Consider the following 25,303-nt stretch of genomic DNA (forward strand, 5'->3'; position numbering starts at 1 on the left):
CCTTTTTCCTTCAAATCTCAGGAGCTTGCATGCTGTCAGGCCCACTGAAGTGGCATACCAAAAGTTACTATTATCTAGACCTACAAATACTAGCTGGAAGTAACTCAGTCCTTTCGTACTCTTCTTTTGCGCACTGATTTCAGTGAACCATCTCTGGAACCTGTGCTTTCATCAGCTTCTTTCATCTGAAAAGAAAAAAAAAAAAAAAAAAAAAAAAAAAAAAAAAAAAATATCAGCATTAAAATTTTAAACCAATTTTAATTTTATTAGAAACTGGCATGTTACTTTATTTCTCCTCCCAACCCCCCCAGTCATATTATCACTAAATGCAACACTTAAGTGATATTTTTTTTCCACAGTAGTAATCTAACAATAAATAAAGTGGGTAGAAGAATTTTCCTTTCTATATTCAGAGGGAAGGGAATAGTACATCTAAGCTGATGTCAGAAATTTGGTTTTGCCCATTCACTCACCGGTTTAAAGCAGTGACTTTTTAATGAATTTAGCAACTTCCTTAAAGTGCATCTTATGCCAATTTTAATTTCCACTTCTTAAGCAAGAAGCATTTAAAACATTCCAACTGCCATCTTTGGAGAGCTACAACTAGAACAAACTGTTCTTAAATCAGATGCGTTCTTCTCAGTTTAAAAGCAATTATCTTACAGAGGCGCATGAAAAGCCTTCCACCATGAACTCCGTTCTCAGACAATGCATTGCTTCCTCACTTTCCCGCATCACCCAGCGGCAAGCACCTCATTCAGAAGGAACAGCTCACACAATGTGGCACAACCTGAGTGAGGACATGGTGTGCATGACATCTGCCAAGTAGGTCACTACCTAACTCATGACAGAAACTTGTACACCCTGAAAATACCCAGAGGAGAGCAAGCCATAACCTCATTTTGATACTGTGTAGTGGCACACACACATTCAGGTCGTCTTGTTACTTTCACAAGGAGTCACATGCATCTTAATGGGGTTCACCAGATACTGTATTCCTAGGTAAATGTACAAGGAAAAAAACCAAACCCCACTTCTTACAAGAGAAAGTCCTGAATAAGGTGTAATTAATGAAGAATTTCAACGCTAAACCAATGCAACCTCACGCAAGGTACAGTCTCCTAGAGGAGTTTTATATGAAAAGGAGTTAACATTAAACAACAACTCTAATCTGGGAAGGGACTCATTTAGGGAGTGACAAGCACAAGATGACCAACAGAAATACTGTGGGTGGATCTAAAGAGTTTCAGACGTACCAGAGTTTCTAAATGAAAGGATAATGAGTAGTTGACGAGCAAGAAAAAGCACGCACAAATTCCATTCTACAATGTTATCTTCTGAAAAAAAATTTATATATTATCTGGTGACTGGATTAATCTGCATGAGAAAAATGAAACTGCAGGTGCTGAGTTGAAAACTAGTATGGTCATTTTGCTTAAAACCTTATTTTGGAATTAAAAAAAGAAAGGTAACAGAAAGCTTAAAGTTCTTCTAGGTCTCACTGAAAGGCAGTTACAAGCATGTTCCATCAATTAAGTAGCACAATAAAAAGAGCCTGACATCTACCGCAGCATCCAAATTTTCAAGACTTGTAATTAATTTAATAACCTCTTAAAAGCTATACTCCTGTAAAAAAGTTTCATGTTTAGACAATTGCATGATCACTTCTATCCTACACCTGTATTTTACAATAAACATCACCTCCTAGCCAAAATTACACAGGAAGAGACGTGTTTCACAAATCTGTACAGATCATTTGAGGTATCAAACTCAAATAAAAACACATCCCCACCTCATGATTTGTTTTATGGCTCAACAGAAGAAAAACTCTTGTTGTAGGTAACTGGGCTGTTAGAAGTGCGATGTTGGACAGGGGGGGCAAGGAGAAAATACGGGAAAAAAATCGCAAGTTTACCTCATCTTCTGAACCAGATTTATTTGACTTATCACCTTCTTCTTGACTTCCATCTGCAACTTCATTCTCTTCTTCATCATCAATATCTTCACCACCTTCACCCTCATCTTCTGCAGAAGAAATTAATCCTACTTAGTAAACAGAACTATATTAAAAATGCACTATTATCCAGACACACTAGTAAAGAAGAGAAGCCAATTTCAGTCTCAGAATGAAGTGCTTGTTTACAATAACCCAAAAAACAATCCCTGTGATCCTGAGAGTAGAATTCTCATGAATTAGTAGAAACTGATCACTGTTGGATTTAATAACCAATTTTAACAGCTTCAGCCTAGCCTCTTTTCACAATAGCACATAATCTCTTCAGACTTGTAAGTGACCAACTAAAATGATGACCTCAGGTTCATTTTCTTAGGGAAGTCCTTAAATCCAAGTATTGTATTAGACAGTTTTGAGACCAGAGTCCAAAATAGGACAACTCAGACATCCCAAATCTGACTAAATTCTGACTTCGATAGCAAAGTACAATATTGCTGTTACCAGTCATCCACCACACAGGACACCTACATCCTAAGGAAACACCCCTTTTCAGCACAGAATTCTTCTGGAATACTGCTTTGGTTAAGGGGTAAGTAGCTCTGTGCTTACCCCTTCTTATGCATTACTGCAATGCAGAAACTAGTCAGAAAAGCACTGTACTCCCCTCGGCTCACTCAAAGTGTGTCCAGCTTGCACTACTAGGATAAAACTATTGACAAAAAGCAGTAAGCTTTCTATGAGACCTGGTGTCAGACATTTGAACTGACAGGGAATGGGAAGACAAAAAAATAAATACCACCTTTTTACTCTTCAGAATTCCCTGGACAAACTACAGGCTAAGCAATGCAGACGCAGTTTCTACTTTCTTACTGAGGCCATGTCACTGCACTGAAGAGCAGCACATGCATCAAATATTGCGAATTCTAGGTTGCTTTCTGATCAGCATGCAGGTTGCCCCTGTAGGGTAACCAACTCTTTATATTCTGCGTATTTTGTGAAGGAGGCCAGGCACCCAACTGTTTTGATTTCCACTTTGGGCTACAGTACTTACAAGCTGGCACTCCCATGCCTGCATTTTAGGTATCTAAGATCATTATAAGAACTAAACTTCAGCAACCACAGCATGATTCAAAGAAAAGTTACTGGGGTTTGGCAAGTCTCTTCCTTTACTTCAAACTGATTCTTGAAGTGAGAATTTCTAGAAATTGAGTACCCTTTGCAATACTTTTTATCAAGAACAAATATGAAATCATATCTAAATCTGAGAGAAAGCATACAAGATGGCATTTTACAACTTAACAGTCTGCCAGCGGGGCTCAGCTAAAAGCAGTAATGAAGCAGTGCTCAGTTCTATTCTTGTCAGGTCATGCCTACATCTCACAAGCACTACTTCAGTGTTAAAAACAAAAAAACAAAAAACAAACAAAAAGCCAACACCCACCCCCCAACTCTTACTGTTTCAGCTCAGTAAAAGTGAAATAAAAGTAACCATATAAATTCAGATGGTAGTCACACCTAAGATGTGACTCTCCTGATTCTTGCTCACAAGAATCTAGAAAACCCTAATTTATTAGAATATTTGAGACTTCCGTAGGAGTACCAGAAAACTTTGCCTACAGTGTAGCTATAAATTGAGCCAAACAGTTCATAACAATTAGCAAAGCTGTAACAAATTAGTTTTCCCATCTGTAAATACAATAACATCTCTACTACTGTTATCAAAAGGAGAAATATGACCAAAAAAATGGAGATGATCGTTTTAGATAGATGTAAACAAAGATTTCTGTTCTAAAAATAAGCCCTTAACAGAAGAGCTTGGCAAAAATTCACAAAGCCTTTGCTCATATTCTAATAAAGAGATTAGAAAATTTAAATGATGCAAATCCAGCACTTCCCGTAAGTACTAATTTCAAAAGAGGGGGAAAAAAAACCAAAAAAGCCAACAAAAAACCCACTTCAGACATCAGAAGTAGTAAAAGCCAGAACTGAACAACTACACTATTTAAAATTATTAATGATAATTTAGTCTAATATTAAACAGTATTTCATATAAATAATGAAAAACTCCCCAAATAAGGTTCAGGCTGTGCCCCTGAAATTCCATTTCTTGGTAACATTCTTTTAGTTCCTGGAAAACTTTTCTATAGGGCAAGGAAAGCAAGGAGACAAAGCAGGTAAGTGGACAAGTCAGGAACACATCATCCTTTAGCAATGCCACAAAAATTAACATAGAACAAAATAAAACAGTAAATCCCACGACAATGCCCTTCAAGGAGCACTCTGCCAGCAACTCATCCTCACTGGAGCCAAAGACAGCTACAAGTGTTTCTGAAATTTGCTACTGTGCCACGCTTTTTTTTTTTTTTTTTTTTTTTTTAAATGGTGCCAGGATAAAATGTGGATGTCAAGGCATTCAGTATTCCACAGCTCAAACCCCACTACCTTCAACTCCAGGAAACATAGCAGCAGATAATGACTATAAAGGAATTTTAAAAATTGTTGGGATCCAAAGAGCCTAGTAGAAGATATTTATGACTACAGATACCATACTGAGAAGTGCCAGAGTAAACTCACATCTGTATCTGACAAAAGCTGGCATCCACCAGCTTGAAGTTCTCCCATCAACAAGGAAGGAGAGGGAAAAAAACCAGAAAGGAGCAACCATTTTCAAGTCCTGGCCCAAATTACTTCCCTTTCCCAGTACCTGAAGGAGAAGCCTCCCTTCCCATCTTCTTTGTATCCTTTATAAGCTCTCCTTTTGTCTCCTCCATTTCTCTTCTCTCTGTATCAAAAAGAATCAGCAGAAGGAGAAGACAAATTCTCCAATGCTTTCAGATATGAAGAGGCAAAAAAGTGATAGGAAAAAAGGGAAGATTTCAACCTGCAAATGTAAAAGGTGGCAGGAAGCTAAGGGAAGCTAAGCAATTCTTCTTAAAGAAAGAAAAACTGGGAAGTCATATGACAGCAAAGTGCAATCCTTCCCTCTGAAGCCTAGAATTTACTTGAAAACCTTGGAATAGTCATACAAAAGTTAGTTTTACTCTATTCAGTTTAGTAACTGAAAGTAAAGGTCCAAAACGGACCTACTTTTGAAACATCATGTTCCAAGTGGAATTCTTTAAAAAAAAAGTTGTGGGAGCTAATCAGTGTTCCTCTGCGATTGCCTGAACCTTATTTCTAACACTCGCACACACACTTTAACATATTATTTAAGTAATGTGTTGTAATTAACTAAATTAACCGACTGACTTTACAGAATAATATCAGAATTCACGTATCTCAGCCTTGCAAAGATAGTGTATTAGCTACAAAATCTATCTATGATCTGCATCAAGACTGGGTAAAAGAAAACAGATTCTGTAATTCAGGAGCAAAGAGCAAGTAAAGTAAGATCAAAAGGAAAATGTAGGAAGATACAATGCTGAAATGCTGTACCTACAATTTATGCTAATGTAAAAAAAATATATGTACCGTAACTAAAATAATTAAATGCCTAGGTAAGGCTCTCGAATGGTAAGGCAGATAGACTAAGTTTGGTGTGGCAAGCATTATGCCAACAACATACTCAATTCTGTAAATACTAGCATGGGAACATCTGATGCTGAGTAAACTTAAGTCATACAGGCAGAAGCCATCAATGCTCGTGGAACATAATGCAGAGACAGACAAAACCCACAAAGTTTCAGTCAGTAATACAAAGTGATGCCAGAACAGAGAAAAAGTTAAAAAAACCGAAACAAACCCACCCATGAATGACTGCTAGATTTCTAACTTTCCATGCCAATCACTTGTCACCTTCTTTGTTCCTACTGAGGAAGAGTGAAGTAAGAGGCAGAATCTTGCAGAGTTCTGTGGCTAAGGATTTTCTCACAGAAGTCAAGATAATGCACTGTAAGTTCAGTGATTTGCTTTTTATTCATTACTACAGACTAAGTGAAATGCTAACAGAATGTCAAAGCCATAGTTACATAGTACTGGTAATCTTTGATACAGTAACACAAGAGGATTTTATCCTTCGATGCTAAAGTATAGCTCAACCTACTGAATCATAGATTGCTCCCTGGGACAGCAGGGCAGACCTCCGCAGGTGTGCAATGCATTGCTAGAAAGCAACACAAAAGGAAGCAGCAGACTTCAGTATTTCAAGTCTACTCTATTTTCTAGGCTTTAACAAGAGTTACCAGTGACCAACAGAATAGTTTGAGGTACAACTGTCCCATAGAGGAGTAAGCAGAAAGACTTAAGTTAAAGCTATTCCAGACACATTTTAAAGACAACAATGTGACTTTAACCACTTCAGGTACACACTGAACCATTCAAATGTGTTCAATATATGAAACATTTAGAAGGGAGAAAATATGCATCACTGTCTACAAACATAAAAAGACTGTCAGAAGCACATTAATTTCTTGAAAGTGAAAAAATACTGAGGAGAGCCTTATCTTCTGCTTGTATTTATCAGAGCTATTAGCCATGGAATGCCACTCACTGGAGGCTGTGTCAAAGAGGAAAAGACGACTCAGAGCATGGCAGGTTTTGCATATTCTAAGATAACTGATTGTAATTATTGGCAATGCTATCCATGAACTAGCCCTACTCATGTCTTTATATTTAATCAAATTGCAAGCTGGCTCGCTCATCTTACCATCTTCAGCAGTATCTTCATTTTCTTTTTCTTCTTCTAATTCTATTTCATCATCTTCTAACTCCTCTCTCTCTTGTTTTAGTTCTCCCTTTGTAATTTGCTTAGATATATCAGGTTTTTTGAAGTCAATATCTTCATCTGTTTTCTACAACAAATTAAAAATCAATTTACATTTAAACTCAAATTAAGAACTGAACACAACAGCCACTGTAAGCCAAGTAATATCAATGGCACATTAAAAGTGCATATTGTTACACAGATGCTAAGAGTTTTCAAATAAAGTATTAAAAATAAAACCAAATGAAAATATAGTAAATTTCTCTAACCTTTGCTGGCCAGCAGAACAACACACCTAGACCAACAGGGAGAGCTAACGTCAAGACGTAAAGAATCCAGAGCCATGGGTGGTCTTCTGCAGCAGTCACCAGTTGACTAAACATACCGGGCTATATTAAAAACAATTAAAAAAAAAAGTTGCATTTACATCCCTCTCAACACTTCAATAAGTTTATAAAGAGCACTGTATATATTTTAAGCTTTCTGTTTCCCAGAGCACCCTTCTTTGCCTTTGTTTTTTAATGACTAAAACAATATTGGATTTCAATACTAGTAAAGTAACAACTTGACAGATTGCAAATAAATAACAGGTGCTAAGTAAGAAGGAACAAACCTGGTATTCCAAACATACTAGACTGGCCACTACTCCATTTTGTAAAGCAACATTGGGAGTCTTGGCAATCTTGCACTTTACACCCTTCCCAGCTACTCTATTTTGGTGAACACTGGAACAGGTTGCCCAGAGAGGTAGCGGAGGCCCCATCCCTGGGAACATTCAATGCCAGGTTAGACAGGGCTCTGAGCAACCTGATCTGGTTAGCTGTGTCCCTGCTCCCTGCAGGGGGGTTGGGCTAGATGACCTCTAGGGGTCCCTTCCAACCCAAAACATTCTATGATTTTTTCCCCACGCTGTGCTAACTCAGCTGAAAGCTCCCAAAGCATCGAGAACCTCAGAGCAGCAGCCAGCCCCCTGAAGAGCAATGTCTTGCTCCATCTGTCTTACTACCACACTCCCTCCTTTGACAGCCAATTTTTCAGGGAGTAAATTGTCCTCCCAGCCCAGTTCTGACTTACACAGTAGGTAGGCAAGTGCTTGGTCCAGTAAGACCTCTGGAAAGGGTATGTCAGCAACTAAGGTAGGAAGTTTGAGGGGCACAGTGGAGTGAGGGGACTCAAGTGTATACAGGTATAGATGCAGGTCCAGACAAACTCACACATTTCAGAAAAGGGCAAGCTTGTGGGAGGAGGTGGCTTTCCTAATTGCATTGGACAGAATGTGACAAACAGCAGCTGTCAGGAATTGGCCACCTTTGCCACCAACCCATCATTTCTTTCCCACAAGTACGGGCCTGCTCTTGCCACTGAATCAAAGAAAATATAGGACTCTTCAAAAGAAACTGTAGCCAGTAAAGGCAGCCACTAGAGGGGCTCACGATCCCGTATGTCAGGACAAGTTTGTCCTACAGCATAGGATCTAGAAAAAAAACGTGGCAGCTGGCCAACTGCAGTATACAAACAAAATGCACACATGGAAACAGAAACAGAAGAACAGATGCAACTCCATAAACATACATGCACTATTTTCAGAGCTGCATAATATACATCGAAGCAGCCAAAGGCCTAAAATTATTAAACAGAAAAAAATACATGGCTATTTATCCGTTCTTCATGGGTGGGGATCATCTAAAGAACATATATAATGGAGTCAGCCACAAGCGAAAAGGAAAAAAAAAAAAAAAAAAAAAAAAGAGGTCTTTGAGTGTAAGTAACTCAGTTTCCATTTGCTGACAGGCACTGAATTTCTAGCATCACCACAAACAGCAGAAGACCCATGAACTGTAATGAAGCCAATTTCTCACTAGGTGTTTAAGTAAAAAGTTGTACCCTTTTGATTTCAAGAGGATATTGATCTGGGAAAGGTAAAAAGCCAAACTACAAGAAAAAAAAACTATTGTAGTTACTCAGTCAGATTATTAATTGCAGCATTAACTGACAGAAAATTCTTCCAACAGCACATCTTCCTCACTACTTTTGGCTATCAAGAACACAGTAAAGTTTATACCTCATTAGCACTTGCTACTAATTTCTTCAAGCCCCAGCCATCTGCTGCCCAACGATCTGCTACTTCTTTTTCTGAACATATAATGAAGTTATCAAAGTAGATATCAGATGTCATAGACCAGAGTTCTAAACCAATAGCACTGACAGTGGTCATCTTGAATGGGTGAAGATCTTCAAAATAGTCTGGGTTTGGTATTTTCCGAGGGCTCCAGATTCCCTTTTAAGGAAAAAAAAGTAATCACATTACCTATACCTCACTAAAAACAAGTTTTAAAATGTTTAGAACTTCCTGACTATTTAAAATGCATTATTTAAAAAGACAAGCAGCAGAGTTTAACCTACATAAAAACAGAACAGGAAATAACCTATAGGATTTTGGCAGATGGGTGTCAATTTTCTGGCTTAGGGCAGACCTCTTGAAACTAGTTTTTGTTGTCCATACAGGGTTATAGTAATAACTGACTGTACAAAGCATCTCTGTTCCTCCTGGCACTGGTGATTCCAGCACAGTCTTTGTAAACTTCCTACAGCAAGTCTAGGAAACAAATTTCCTAATACAGCAGGAAAATAAGGCATTAATATTACTTCTTCCTCTAGTCTCTCCTTATGTAATATATAGCTTTGGCTTTTGTTCATCAATATAGCACATACATTTTTGGAAAGGCACTGGTCAGTATTTTGTGGCCAGTGATGGAATCTTCTGAGGTAAGCATCTATTGGCTGGTGGCCTAAGACTGCAGGGGAACTACATCCCATGATCCACAGTCCCTTCCAGTATATACATACATACATATGTATAAACTGACAGCTACTGTAATGAGAAAATTCAGCCTTATGATACCTGTGCAAATTAGAGCCAAATTTTGTTTACAAATGTGCATAGGATTTTAAGCTCAAAAAAATGAAATTCAAGTACTCCCCAGACATAATTAATACAAATTGTATGTCTGATTACCTCCTATATCTGGAAGGGAAGAGGGGAATTTAGTTATCCAAAATTGATGCTTCCCCTAAAATTGAACTAGTAAGTCAACCTGCTTACTGAAAGGCTTCATTTTTAATTAAAAAAAAAATTAAAAAATGTTCATTTAAAAGGCCCACACGTAAAACCCCAATAAAAAATGAGAAGTATTTCATTAAATGACAACACGATTCAGAATACAATTCTACAGTGCATATTAAGTAAACTGTACCAGTGCAAATTGTTGCAAAAGCAACTTTTAACAGAGAAACTGTTTTAACAGAGGAAGCATTTCTATTTTCTAGTACACTTAAATGAAAAAAAAAGCAAATTAAATACAAAAAACCTCAAAATGTTTAGTGAGGATATTCAGACTCATTCTAAAACATGAATATACTGTAAAAAAGCCTAGATGAATACACTACTTTGACTTGCCTGCTCCATTGAACTTTGTACCTTTTAACAAAGACCTACCATATTGCTATTACCTGATAGTTAGGATTATCTATCATAGGTGCTTTCCATTTTCCTTTATAGTTTGGGTTACTCTTCATGGGACGCACCCAGTGTCCACAACCAGGCGCAGTCTCACACTTTGGATTAGGGATCTGAGGGGCTTCCCATTCCCCATCCATTTCTTCATCCCTACAGAAAAAAAAAAATTACAGATCAGACTGCTCTGAACACTAGCAGTCAGTCTGAAGTTAGGGTCTATACCCAACATTTTGCTATAGCAACCTCAGAATTTTGACCAGCTCACAGAACTTTACCCAACAGTATAAACAGTTGTTTTTTTTTGAGGAGTGCTATACTTTTTTTTTTTTTTTAAAAAAGGTCACATGTTCATAACTACCACAGCATGACTGAATGAAGTTATAATCCTGCATTTACAGACAGCTTGAAACACTTCTCCTAAGATGCTTAGAGAACCCTTTGAGACTGTTGTATAATGAATTCAAGCTATCAACCTTAAACTGTTTCATGATTTAACACTGTAGCAAGTGCTTTCAAAGGGGTCCTTCATATTGTTTTTGTTTATCTTCAGAAAACAAAAGGCAATCGATCTGTTTATGCATTTCTAAAAGTAGCTCTTCCAAACACCAAATATTTGGCCAGACCTTACACATTCCAACTTACTACCTCAAAAGACAATGAGATTTGGATTGACTTCTGATCCACAACTCCTAACTTGCAACAGAGAATAGGCAGGCTTATCTACAAGACACATTAACAACCTCCACTTCTTGATCAAGTTCTTACCAGTCCTTTGGTTTTTTTGCATTAGGGTCTGGAACATACTGTGGTTCATCATCAAGCCATCCCTCAGGCTTAACAGCATCGGGATCTTCTATTTTGGAAGGCTCATCTTCATCCCTTCAATTACAGACTTACGTTAGAAATACAGCAGCCTGACATCGAACAAATGTTCTGTTCAGAGGACTGTAACTGGCATGAGAGGGATGATTTTCAAAGGCAAAACAGAATTAGACACACTGATCATGAGAATTAGACATCCAATTATCTGTTTATAACTATCTGAATTATATTTACATTGCTGCAAAGTACTACGCAGCCCACATATTGCTGCCATCAGCTGGCAGGTGTCAGTCAGGTGTTTCCATTAATTTTTTCCCCCTTCTTCCTTTCCTTCTTCCTGAGTTGCTGTATAAACAGCAGAAGGAATTAGAAACCATTGAATATAAGTTAAGACTATATGGTAAAAAACCCCAACCTTTTCCTAACCTTTCAGGTATAGTCATCGTAGTTATTAATTGCAACCATGGAGGGTACAAATCAGCAAAAAGCACAATTATTTCTTTCCTTAGAAAACGACCAGATCCTTGTACTGACCTCAGTTATGTTTTCAAACCTTAGTGCTTTTAGTAGTGAAACACATCCCAATTGTCATTAGCAAAAAACCAAAATAAAACCAGTCAAGTCTTTCAAATTAATAACCTGCATGTATGGATAAAAATGTTCTCCTTACCAGTCATCTGGTTTGACAGCATTTGGATCAGGTATTTTTGGTCTCTCATCCCAGTCATCAGGCTTCTTATCACTAGGATCATCTATTTCTTTGGGAGGGTTTATTGGAGGAACCATATCCTCAAGAAGACTTCCTTTACTGACAACTGATTGGTCGATTAGCATTTCAAACGTATCATCTGGCTTTAGCACTAAATTGGAGAGATTTGTATTAAAGAAATAAGGGAAGCATTCTACAAATATCTTTAACCAAAACCTATATAATGAGCACAGGCTTAAGACAGCTAAGAGCAAACAGGATCCTCGCTAGCAGAGCAGGAGACACGACTCCCCACCCAGGTACTGGATCTGGACACAAAACATTATAAAGTTGCTACTGTGGGGATGTATGACCAGTGTCAGGCCCCCCCAAACAAAACCTCTAGCTGATTCAATTACTGAAACACATCCAAGCACATTCTAAGAGATTTTTCAAAAACCTACCACTTGGCCTGAATTCTGCTTTATTTATTTATTTTAAAACACAATGAAAGACAAACCTCTGCCCCAAAAGGCACCTCTGCTACCAAATTACAATTTAAAGCCTGAAAGCATGGAAATACAAGAACTGCCTCAGTAACACAGCTAAAGATCATCAAAGCAATGTTTTCTCTGATTCAAACTTGACAGCCATTTCCCTCAAATGCCAGGCTGCAAACACAGAAAATTCTCTTCAACTGTTTAAGTATTTTAGCAAGCTGAGTAACTGAGAAGCCGGGGTCACAGAACTGAACAGCGTCAGACTCTGTAACAGACGTTGCATCCAGATCCATTTCTAATAACCAGTGAGCACATTTGTAAGTGCTTAACAAGTATATTCAAATGTTCATTCAACACAACAAAGACTGTTAATTCAAAGTAAATAGTATTTCACTTTTATGACAGTTTTATGAAAAGGGGTGATGAAAACCAGACTGACTGTCTTACAATGACAGCTTGATAATCTCTAATGAAGCTCTTTCCGTTTTCAACAGTATTAAAATATCCACAAATGCAAAAATTAAACCCCCATATCACTTCAGATATAACACAAAGAATCGATTGTTAAACTTATGTTATCAGCCACATAATGCATTAGAATCACACAGCTCTAGGGAGTCTATTTGAAGAATTACAACAGAATAAATGCAATCCCCATTTAAGTATCTTTAATCAGAATTTCTAATGAACAGCCCAAATACAGGAACACATGCATTCCTTTACCATATGAATAGTGTTTTGTTACCCTTATATCTAAAAGTGAAAGTTTGCTATGACACACTATGGTAATTTATTTTAAAGAACAGTAAGCTTGCCCATGGCACGGCAGTTGAATATGCCTGCCACTATTATTCAATGACGTTCAGAAGTGCAGTCAATTTTGCTGAATTTGCAGTATGCCACAGATTAGCCCATTCTTCTCTGATTATTTATTCTTCCTCAGAAATTAGAAAAAGGGGGGAAAACAACCTAAGAAAAGAAACTTTCATCTGTTATACCATTCATTGGTACAGAAAGAGATGTCACACGAATTAGAACCAGCCCATATTCATTCATCTTCAGAGAATGAGGTAACATTATCTGTTCACACACACTGCTGCAGATGCAGGTGTTAGTGTGAACTCTTAACACGTGGAAGAGAGTTGCATGCCGCATGCTGCGGATTTAACCGAATTCCTGTGAACTCTGATGCCTTCCTACAATATTGGCTGGTTGTGGGGGTTTTAATGTCTTTCCTAAAAATATTTTTATCATAGTAAGTACTGAAAGTTTTAATTCTTCATGCTAAAGGCTGGCCCGGGCTGATAGGTCTTTTCCTGTAATTGAATATTAAACAGCAGCATTTCAAAGCCACTTTTATGTCCTGCACTTAAGCCCAGTCATTAAATCACTTAAGCCCAAATCGTTAAGCAACCACCCCTCATAATTCACAGGCCATTACAAACAAAAAGCAGATTCAATAGACTTAAAGCTTCAGTGGACAGAAACACATTTTTAATCTCTCCTTTCCAATTTAAAGTTGTAAGAATTAAACAATACCTAGAGTATATAGATGCGTCTTCTTGTCCAAATAGAATTTTTTTAGGTCTACATCAGGACGTTTTGCATGTTTTTCATCATACTCTCCAGTTTTAGGATTCTTATGTCTGAAGATAAAGTGTAGTTTGTAATCTTCTCCACATTTATCTGGTCCAAACATAACAGTATAAGGTGTTTTGTCAAAAAAGTATTCCTGTAGAAGCAAGAAAGCTGAGCATGTGTTATACTGTACATTTTATGAAGCCGTTTTGGGTACTACTTTTCCTTGATGCTGTGGCATACAGCATCGCTACCTTTTTCTAAAAGGCAACTGAAAACCAGTAGGATAAATCATGAAAGGAATTGAACAGTCCTTTTGAGTTGCTGGGTGCTCTCTGTTCTCTGGGAACAAACTAACCGTAGAGATCGCTTAAGCCTCTTCAAGGGAAGATTAATATATTTATTTAGACCTTACCCTTATGTTAAGTGGAAGCACCTGTCACAAATCAAAACACCCAAGTATCTGTAACATTCTACAAACATTACACTAGAAAATGGAAGGGAACTAGTAACTGTTCTTCAAATCAATTTTATTTTTCAATAAAGATAAAACCCAGGATATTATTAACCAGTATTTGTTATCAGTCATCTTGCTCTACATATTTAAATAACAATAAACATCCCCGAAAATATCAGATACAGTTATTCTCCTTCAGAGTATGTTGCAGTAAGCTGTTTAGATATGTCTGTATTCTTCAGCTGTTTATATGATTTTTGTATTTAGAGTATGCAGTAACATGCTGCCTTACATTCTTAAGCAATTGCTTGAAGGAAGAAGACCACTTGATTCCTGGAAGTTTTCTTTTTGAAAGATATGTTCTGATAAAAATGTATTTTTTGAAATGAGTCTGTATTTTTACATTTTTTGAATGCAAAGCAAAACATTTTTACTTTATGCAATACAGAAGTGCATGTATTTTAAGGTCAGTCCCTTTTACAACATTCAACAGTCTTCGGAAAATGTCACTGCTAAGAATTAACAATAATTAACCGACTATGCTAATAGCAACAAGCGTATATACAGCATTGAGACATGTCCAATTTTAAAGTTAAAAAAAAAAAAACCCACAAGAAAAAGAGAACATTGATTCTTTTAAGTTACCTCATCACACAGCCAGTGAAACTCCAAAAACAGTACAGGATGAATTGTGAGCCAGGCCATAAACAGGCAAATTTTGCATTTGCAGTCTTCTGGTTTACCTTCTCGTAAGACGACAGATACTGGAGAATTACAGTTTCATCTGTAATTGAGCTGAATATCTTGGTCTGACACCTTCTTTTAAAATGTAAAACTTTTCAGTTTTACTATCATTTACACATCTTTCCATTATGAAAGACGTCACGCCTCTACGCGCTTTCCTGCAATCTGTATTTTTAATACTTATTAGTACTCAAGATACTTGAGCATAAAATACACATGGGCATATTAATTTTAGGAAAAAGAAAGAGCACTAGGAAGTTGCACTAAAGCTTTTAATTAATACATCTTACAAATGCTTACAAGCAAGTTCTTATGCATGTCGCCATCTCCCAGACTCTTGCAGAGGTACATATTATCCCTCATATCTCATGAAGAGTCCCACTGTTAAGTGGCTCTTCCTGACTGCTGGTTTGCAGGTCAGGTTAAGCAATGTCTTGAGCCTGTCCTGAGCAAGCTCCTCTTCATTTTGCACATACACAGGGCATCACACTTCACTGCTTTTCTCCTCAGTACTTGAAAGTCAAGGTTATGGCCTCATGGGTCAAGGCAGCAGCAGTAGGCACAGACGTCTCAGGGGTAAAAGCACAGATGAAAAATCTTACCCAGAGAGGAAACGATGAATTCTGCCCACGCTCCTGTTACAAGATTTTTCCAGACTATTCCCTATTGTTTTTTCCATGAGCTTGCCTTTCTAGCTTACCAAACCTTGGTGAGCAAATGGTATATAGCCTGATGCATCTCAAACCCAACAACTTCTATAGTCTGTATAGGTTGTAACTGGGACTGCCTCGCAAACTGCTGTCACTATACTACTGAGTGTTGGCTCAGCAATACCAGTTAGCCACAAATCAGTAGCAGTTAGGGTATAGTCAGCTTTTAAGTGGCTACAGCAACCTGCTTCAGGACTGGAAGTACCCTTATCACTTCATGCTTTTACTGCTGCGTCAACATAAGTTCCTCCTAGCTCATGATGTAACATTTTGGATCCACACTGGTCATTACAAGTCCTGTTTTGTAACTGCTGCTATGTGCCAAAAGCACCAGCTCCCATCAAAGCACCTGCAGCAACTGTTGTATACATCAGCCATCCCTACTCTGTCAACACAACATTTGCATTGCACAAGCTCCTAGGCCACAATTCACTGCCAGTTCTGAATGTAAAAAAAAAACCAAAAAAAAGTTGCTAAAATATCCTTCATCACAAGCTACACAGCTTATATCTACACTCCAGTGTAGTGGCAGAAATACTAAAAGCAGGAACAACCAGATCATGTGTGCCAGAACTGAGACTTGGCTAGAACAGGCAGCATTTTAAGCAAGAAATACCTGACTGCGTTGGCATAGTAATAGAGTTTTGCAGACAAGTTTGGAAAGGGCAAGCTAGTTCAAATCTATATTGAGAAGCAATCTACAAAATGGTCCAACATACTACGGCACTTACTGATTTTTTCACACCTGATTATTCAAACCTTTTCCTGGGGGAGAGAGATTCTCCACCACTTTCAGTTTCTAAATCCATGTTGTGGCCCTTTCTAAGACGCCATGTTGTGTGCCATGCAGTAAAAAAATCGTTTCACAAGTTACAAGTTGAGATTCTATGGCTTCTACTATTGCAGAAAGTCAGACTAAACAGATGCAGAAGTCCTTTGTTCTGGATATAAGATATCACTTCCTTCCGAAACTCACATTTTGAGATTTCTTGTGTGAATATATATCTTAACAGCTTTAAGTTTTTAGACTAACTGTAAGTTTCACTAAAATAAATAGAAATTATAACAAGAATAACGTTATCAAATATTCCACCTGTAAAAAATGCACAACTCCAAAGTTTTTGTGTATATATAATAAAGTATATGTATTATTATCTTGCCCAATCTTGTGCTTAAACACTTGGGAAGCTTTTAAGAATTCAGGATGCATTAGGAATTGATTTCATATTGGCATTTCACAAGAACAACTATGCATTCCTCAAATGAACAACTGATAGCAAACATTAAGTAAGAGGACATACCAGATTCAAGTCATCACTACTGGAGAGAAGTTTAATATATGCACCACCACAGTCAATGCCTTCTTGAAAATTCACTTCATATCTGGGCAAAGATAAAGTTAAAAAAAATTCCAAGTACCAGACAAATACAAATTAACTTCTAATCTGCAGTTCTAATTATGAATACATTAAGACTGTGTATTAGTCACTACTGTCAAAACACTTCTACACGGCCAAAAGGTTTTAACTGCCACTCAAGCTAATACATCAGCGATGTCAGTCAAAAAACGCCACAGTAGCTGTTGCTACAGTTGGTATCACCAGCAAAAGTTTCAAGGTGGTACCAACCAACATGCAAACATCTAAGTGAAGCAGAAACAGGCAAGAGCTCGTGCCGTCTTTGAAACCGCCCACATGACACGCTGAACTTAGACATATCCAGCTAACTCCTCTGGCTAAGTACAACAAAGCAAGTCTGAACATTAGAAAAAAGTAGTGATATTGCCACAGTGCTCATCACCACTAATATTGCTATAATGCATTCAAGATTCAAGTTGCTTTTACAGAGCTACACAGAAGCATTCCGTAAGTGTATAACATGGTACTCAAACTACATACAATTTAGGTCTTTTAGGTAAGACTGAAAATTAATTAGCTTTTTCAGCAATCTTGTAAAGTATTAGATTTCTGTCCAAAAATATTTTAAGAGTTTAAGTATGACTTCTTAACATTTGTACTACAATCTTACTTGATTATTAAATCATTCATACTTACAGTTCTGACAGGTCTGGATATGGTAGGTCAATGCTATATGGAAGTCAGTATTTTTCTACAGGGATTGACATTACTTTGTCTTAAAAAATTTAAGAATAATAAATATTTAAGTAAAAAAATCTGAGGGATTACTTACTGAACAATCAAAGGTTTATTATCAAAAATAAATGCCTTTGTTAGCATAGCTGATATTGCATGATGCTTTGCCACTGATTTTAACACTAATCCTCTGTCTCCAGGCACTGTGTTTTCTTTCAGCTCTTCTACTTCCCATCTTCCTGAAAGACACACACAGAGAATCTCTGAAAAAAAGTAGGCTGGAGTAAAGAAATCATAGCCTTGTTGAAAGCAAAGAGTTAACGGCAAATAAAGACTAATTGCCAAAGCAGGGAAGAAATCTTGATATCTGTTGTCAAAGTAGTTAAACAATAATCATCCAATTCATTATTGGTAATTCTACTGCAGATACAAAACATTACTCAAGTCCAGCCTACGCTTCCCCAAACTAACTGCTCTACAGCACTCAAATACAAAAAAAAAATTCATGGTACACAAATTTGCGGCTAACATCTTTCTATCAAATCAGTGACAGAATGTTTTAACCAGTACTTTTCAAGAATTGGAAACCACTAGAATTCCAGCTCCACAGTTAGATGATAAAATAAAAACTGCATCGTGCCAAAGATCCATCTAACCTAATGTTCTGGCTCAGGCAGCAAAGAGGAAAGAAAGCTTAGGGAAGAAGATTGCAAGTAGTTGTAACAAGAAGTGACAAGCTTTTTCTTATTAATTTCCCCAAGTAGCTGTTTCTACAGCAGTAAAAATCCCGGTTTCATAACTGCTATAGCCAAAAGGAAGAAAATTATCAAAATCTCAGTTTTATGGGTAAACCAGAATTTTCCAACTGAAAAAAAAGCCAGTCATGGACTCCAAAGTAGGAAAGAACAACATCCTTACCATAATCTGCCATAAACCAATGAAACAGCATAGAAAAGCATATACATTTAACAGAAAATGTTTTTACGTCACCGAATTTAATTAACCTTATTGCACAAACCTGTAGCATGAGTGAAGATCCACTGGATTTCTGTTTAATTGCAAAATTTTATGAGAGAATGAATGCACTTTAGATATGTCAAGCCTAATGCTTGCATTGCTAATATAGAGACTGTTTCAAAGCTCTGCTTCACATTCAATGAGTTCCATTGTAAAAGTCTATTTCAGCCTTAAGAAATTGGCAGGTAATTAAAGAGATGCCTATGCTTCAGGTATGCATAGCTCTACACAGAAAAGCCCACTCTCCCATTTCACTAAAAACGTTTTATTCTAGCCAATTAAGATAATACTAGCTTTCAATATTTTAAAGATGGTACATGTGTAAAGTATATGTTATTCCTTGCTCTTCTCAAATTTACAGAAATCTACAAGAAAACTTCAGTAATGTAGATCTGTATCTTTAGACTGTGGTACCCCACAACGCCTAGAGGAACATAAAATATTTCTCCAGATTTTACATTTATTCCTACCATCGTCACATAAAAAGCATTAGTCACAAGGGACTGTGTAAGCTAGATACCTGCATGGTTCTTCCTCTCCTGCTTATACGGAATTAGAATCTTTCAGGTCAAATCTAATCACGTGGGAGATGTGAAGCTTCCCCCTGCCCCCAAGTCTTTCCAAGAATTATCAGATTTGATCTTGAAGACAAACAAACAAGCCTACAGCTTTAAAAACAAAAGATTATATAATTGCAAATTCTCCAAGTTTGGGAAAAATACAGTTAATTACACATGTGGGGAATATCTCCAAAAAACAAGATTTCTGGAAGGGCAGTTATATTTTCTCAGATATTAGAAGCACAAGATTCACTGATTTTATTTTTTTTCCAGGAATGAACATAGCACAAAAGACAGACTACTTCTACAATTCACTGTGATCTTAAAAAAAAGCCTGTGTCAACATGAACAAAAGGAAGAAACCTGAATTAGTTCTTCAGCATTTGTTTTAGAGAAGATTCATAAACTGTGAAATCCGAATGAAAAAGCCATTTACTTTTATTCACCTGAAATGTGATTTGTGAAAGGTCATTAAGGAAGGGCAGATACGTATGTCAACAACAAATCTCTAGTTTCTTCTAGTCTGCTAAACAGGAGGGAGGAAAATTCTCTCCTCTTCAGTAGTGTTCCTTCCTGGAAACTAAGACCAAACAATATTGCCAAGCAAAACAACAAGACTTGGGAAACAGTCCAAAAAAGTCTTTTCACCACAGACTTCGGTAATGCCAAATCATCTGGGTGACTTTAAGCAAATAGGACTGTTTTGACCTTAGACACAATTTCTATCTAACATGAAACCAAGTAATCAGAGAGACATTGGTTCTTAGAAGCATCTCAGCTGTATGGATACCTCCTCTGCAACTTCTTTATTTTTACCAGTTATTTCTGGTATCTGCTAAATCTAAAAACATCTGTTCTGTACTGTTTTGCACACCAAAATCCTTTAAGTTACGTTTGTTTACCACTTCCTATTAATATTAATTACTTTCATTTGAAATAAGAGCAGTAGCATAGCAAATACTTCTCTTTTGCAGCAGAAACATTTTCTGCTCTCCCCACTTTCTCTTGAATGAAATAAATTCAGGTTGCAAAATTATTGCCACAGATCACACATCTGTCAAACGGTTTAAAATTACATTCAAGCAGGCAATTCTAACCTAAGAACTTCTAAGTCAAGTGCAAACCCCCATGACAAAAACCATCAAACCAACTTTTTCATTATTACTTCTCATTTTTTTTTAGACTACTGTAATCATAAACTGTACAAGAACCACTGGAGAATCCTACATTCAAGCAAAGAAAATCTGAAAAAGTATTTTAAAGAAAAACATCATTCAGCTTAACTTTTTCGTTTCAGAGACTACAGTTGGAGATCAACCTATGAATCAGTAGGACAGACACAGCAACACGGAAGATGCTGCTTCAGAAACGTGTATAACAACTGAAATTAAAGTGGTAAATCTCTCTGACACTATTTCAGAGAAGGTAGTTTTCAAGCAGCACTATTCATAAGCAATCAATATTGAATATTCAGATGCCAGAAGGTATTCTGATCTCATTCATTGCAATAGATTGTTGGGATGACAAAAAAAATTATCTTCACGCCAAGTAACCCCATGAGCAACATTTCACATCTCAGTTTCAGGATAACAGTCATTATACAAACTAATAATTTTGACTTATGTCATCTAGGTTTTCAAAGATAAGTTCAGCGTGAAGGGTAGTTATTTCTCAAATAGCAACAAGAACAACAGAAACTATATAGTGGAAGTAAACATTAAAACCACTTACCATCATATTTAGCAATGTTATCATCTGTGTCTTCTTTCTTGGTTTTAGACAACACCCACCTAAAACAAAAAGTGTACTAGTCATTGAAATATCTATGCAAAGCTGTATTATTTAACAAGCACAGGAAAACCAGCTTGCGCTTCTAGGCTGTGAACCTGTGATAATGATTTTGACAGTCAGAATCATGGAACTTTGTGTAGTTCAAAGAACATGAAAAGAAAAATTGAAATAGATTAGTCTAATATAGCGTTTCAAAATACTGCCTAAGAATGTAAATGAATATACAACTATAACTCTAACGTAATTTAGTTCTGCTGAATAAAATTCAATTTTATAGACCAGCTGAGTTTGGCAGAATGCACGAAAATTACATAAGCACATAATGTCAAAAATACATGGAAAATAGCAAGGTACAAGTGCAAAACCTTCAATATAGTAAGGCAAGGAAAATAATCACCCGAAGAAACCTTAACACTGTTTGACAGTAACAGTACACATGCACAGCAGAGGACAAAAGGAAGAGGTAAAGTGTCCAAATTACAAATGCAATTATGCACTGAACAGGTTCCAGGTGTACTGCACATAGGGGATCCCAACAGGACAAACTCACTCCTGTTTTCCTTGATATCATGAACACGGCAAACTCATCAAATTCAGGCTACTAAAAAGATATGCACATACACTGCACAAAAAGAAAAAAAAAAAGGAAAAAAGGGCAGTCCAGCTTCATCTGGTCACACAGTGGTTCTATCCTGAGCCATGCACAGGAGTATCTTAAGCCAACAGTGTTGCTCAACTCTTCATTATATCGACTACAATACCACATTCTCATGATTAATTCTGTAAAGAACTTTTTTCATTCATTCTGAACTATCCTCTGCATGGACTATTTCAGAGATGAATATATTTTTTGCTTGACTTTCAGTCAGATTTGTTCACTGTTAACAGAGATGCTGAAAAAGCTTCACAGCATAAATGACAAACTAGATTATTGGTCTACCAGGAGAAAGACCAATGAGGAAATAAAATATCTCTACAAGTCATGCAGAAGATTTTCAAGTCCCATTCTCAAAAAAGCTACTCTCTTCTGGTGATTTACCTAGTCAATTTATATGTACTGTTCCCCAATTTTAGGGAAGAAAGGCAATATGCTGCTTACTTTCTCATACATCTTAGTTCCCCACTTGTTATTCTTATGTAAATTATGTATAGCTAGAACAGAAAATCCCAAGCCTTGTAGCTAAAGCTTTGAATATTAGATTTAGCAGGAAGACAAACTAATCTTTGAACAAATCTCATGAAGCTAGAGACTGGGATGAACAATATCAAGTATCCCAGTTAAGTTTTTGCATTTGTTAATCAAAATTTTCAGTTATTTGTTTGTTAAACAACCATTATCACCTCTTCTGCTTAATCATTTTCCTTGTCATTATTGGTACTGCTTTTGTATTGCACCTAACGTTTAGAAGTGACATATCATTAAGACTGAATACGGAGTTTGTTAACTTATTATCCTTCTACAGTTGATCTAAATATGTAACAAAAATAAGAAAATGTGAAAGAACACAATATGGATAGTGTTCAATGGTCTGAAGTTCCCTGTAATTCTACAGAAGAGAACAATTTAGAAACAATCGGAAAAAGGGAGTAAGATTCAATTTTGCAAGATTTACTGGTCCCTACTACCATGTTATTTTGTTTACAGTTTAAGCAGTGCATCCTCAACAGACATACATCTCTTATGATGGTATAACCTCCCTCCTACAGTAGCTGCATCTCAGCTTTCTCACAGGAAGTAAAAAATAGGCAGCTTTAAGTTCTAACATAACAAACGTATTATACTGCATCTCCTTTCACCTCTCTGTCTGGCTCTTCACAGGAGAGTTAGCTTTTGTTCCATCAGTTTCAGTAACATAGGAAAACACCTTTTTTATGATTCTTCACAAATCAAGAGATAGCCCTTTTGTTCAACAGCGTCAAAGTGTACAGGAAAAAAAACTATACCAATAACAAGACCTGTTTTGTCATTAAAAACTAGAGGCTTACTTTCAAATTTTAAAAGCTTTTCTCGTAGCAAGAAAGTACTCTAGCAACTCATGACATCAGCTCTTACTAAAGAGATTTCTACTGCATTCACAGATTCTACCTGGATCCATGCTTTTACTGAATTTGAGCCAGTGACAGTATACTAACCTGGCTTGATTCAAAAAAGAAAAGTCAGTGATCGTACAGACTACATTTACACTGTATTCATTTGTTTTTCCTCGATATTCTACACCCTCTACATCTGAGCTAGAAAGAGGACTGAAAGCCAAGTTGTTTTCCAACTAAAAGTAGTAGAGTCTATTCCAGAAATAGAACGTAATATATTATATTCACTTATTGACAGTGCATTGGTGGCAACTGACTATAGCTCACAATACACAGCTTTTCATTGAGCAACACGAGTCACCCAATAGCAGTTACATCTTACATTGCCATACTGTTGGAAGAAAACTTGTAAGATACAGACATGACAAAAATTTCTGGCTTAAGAATTGTTGAGATAAACCTGAACTTTTTTCTAAAATTTCAATGCAGTAAGGTCAAACTACCTAGGAACACTTCAGTAGTCTCATATCTAATTATTTTTGAGTATGGGAAGCAATACAATAAATTAATAAAAAAAATCTGCTAAAAAAAAAAGTCTTCTCCAATAGACGTTTTATCTATAATGCTGAAGGTGCTGCCTTCTTACACATACCTAAGTGCATGTGAAAAGGAAGAGTTTGCTACTGCAGTGTGATGGCTATGTGCTTCACCTTGCGGCTAGTTAAAGTCATTTTTCTTAATGCCCATAAACCCAGAGTTTATTAAAAGCTTCCTTAAAACACAAAAAATAGCAACATACCTGAAATGTTAACTGTCCGGCTTAACATTATGATGTATTTGGAGCAAGCATTACCAGCCTTCCCAATTCTAACCCCTGTAAAAATTAATTTTTATAAAGATACTAGCAGACAAATAAATACAAAATAAGTCCTGCCGCTGTAAGTTAAACTGCTGAAAGTAAAAGTTTGTAATTCTAAGGCATAAACTTACCCAGCCAATACTCCATCAAAGGTTTCTGTAAAATACACTTCCCCAGTTGGCTTTGGAGTCTGATACACAACCTAAAAGATATGAACAGATACATGCTCTAACACAGGTAATTTTTCATTTGGAATACACTGTCACGCCTCCAGAAGTAGTCCACCAGATTTTGTTCATTAGAAACATCTAGCAGCATAAAGCACCTTTCCCTGCCCCACCATGCCCTTCTCATTTCTACAGTTTTGGCACATCCCCCTAACAGCGAACAATTTCACACCTGTGAATTTTAAAAATTGCTTCCTGTGTTCAAAGCTCTTAACTGAAGAACTGCTACACATCTTATGTTTAACAAAAACCCAGAAAATTCACTGAACTTGCACCAATTCCCTGCTTCCTCCCTACTTCTTTCCATACATGTTTTCCATTCTGCTGTTTTCCTGTCTACTTGGTACATTACAGTTGGGCTACACGGTAAAAAGAAAAAGTTGAGAACATAATTTAGGGATATTGCCCACATCTGTTATGAAGTGCAGCATAACAAATGCAGCAAGATTTTCTGGGAATAAAGACAGGGTCAAAAAAAGGCAGCTGTGACTGATGAAATCAAGAAACTTAACTAATGTCAAAATCTCAGTAAGAGATGCTTTCTGCTTTCGTCTCTAGAAGCGGCACGTTAGGACTTAGAACAAAAGGTTCTGTATCCAGACTGCAGCACAGACTAGCAAAACCTTCTTCGTGACTATCCACCACACGCAGGAGACCTGATTTTACACTTTGGCATAGCAGAATCATTCATTAAGCTTGTCCTCCATGTCACATACAGCAACTGAAAAACTCAAGACTGGTGGGTTGGACACCCGCTTAGTTGTCAACTGTGTGTTAATTTGCTCTTTTTTCAATGCATTTGTCCACCAATTTCTCTAGTAGTTATAACTATGTATCTTATAATTAAACAAGTTTTAACTAAAGACTTCTGTAATCTTACCTCTAAGGAAGATTTATCTCTGTCAACATCAGCTTCTTGAGACTGCTTGTCAAAATCCTCCACTTTAACATCTGCATCCAGAGTTTCTTCATTTTCCATTTTTGCAGTCACCGAGCTAATTATCAGGACACCCAAGCACAGCCACTCCCACAGGAAGCGCATCCTGGTTATCT

At 36.9% G+C, this 25,303-nt stretch overlaps 1 protein-coding gene across 1 annotated transcript; it reads right to left on the reverse strand.

Annotated features, from left to right (window-relative positions):
- Positions 1-25,303, reverse strand: CLGN (calmegin). The gene is made up of 15 exons (XM_035900000.1): positions 25,131-25,303; positions 24,155-24,225; positions 21,074-21,132; positions 17,863-18,004; positions 16,974-17,055; positions 13,723-13,915; positions 11,666-11,855; positions 10,939-11,052; positions 10,167-10,323; positions 8,719-8,934; positions 6,926-7,045; positions 6,591-6,744; positions 4,659-4,736; positions 1,916-2,025; positions 1-185 (listed from the first exon to the last, which is right to left on the reverse strand). The coding sequence occupies exons 1-15, from the start codon at positions 25,290-25,292 to the stop codon at positions 105-107; spliced, it is 1,929 nt and encodes a 642-aa protein (XP_035755893.1). The 5' UTR covers positions 25,293-25,303; the 3' UTR covers positions 1-104.

Source organism: Egretta garzetta, unplaced genomic scaffold (assembly GCF_000687185.1).
Source record: "Egretta garzetta isolate BGI_Z169 unplaced genomic scaffold, ASM68718v1 scaffold448, whole genome shotgun sequence".
NCBI lineage: Eukaryota > Metazoa > Chordata > Aves > Pelecaniformes > Ardeidae > Egretta > Egretta garzetta.

What these genes read in the sequence shown, in the direction of transcription:
- CLGN (XM_035900000.1), bottom strand. Translation starts at nt 25,292, where the DNA reads ATGCGCTTCCTGTGGGAGTGGCTGTGCTTGGGTGTCCTGATAATTAGC. An exon ending in AATAAACCTTTGATTGTTCA is followed by an intron (nt 17,056 to 17,862) that starts GTAAGTAATCCC and finishes ATCTTTGCCCAG; the next exon opens with ATATGAAGTGAATTTTCAAG. An exon ending in TAGTAGCAAGTGCTAATGAG is followed by an intron (nt 7,046 to 8,718) that starts GTATAAACTTTA and finishes TTTTTAATATAG; the next exon opens with CCCGGTATGTTTAGTCAACT.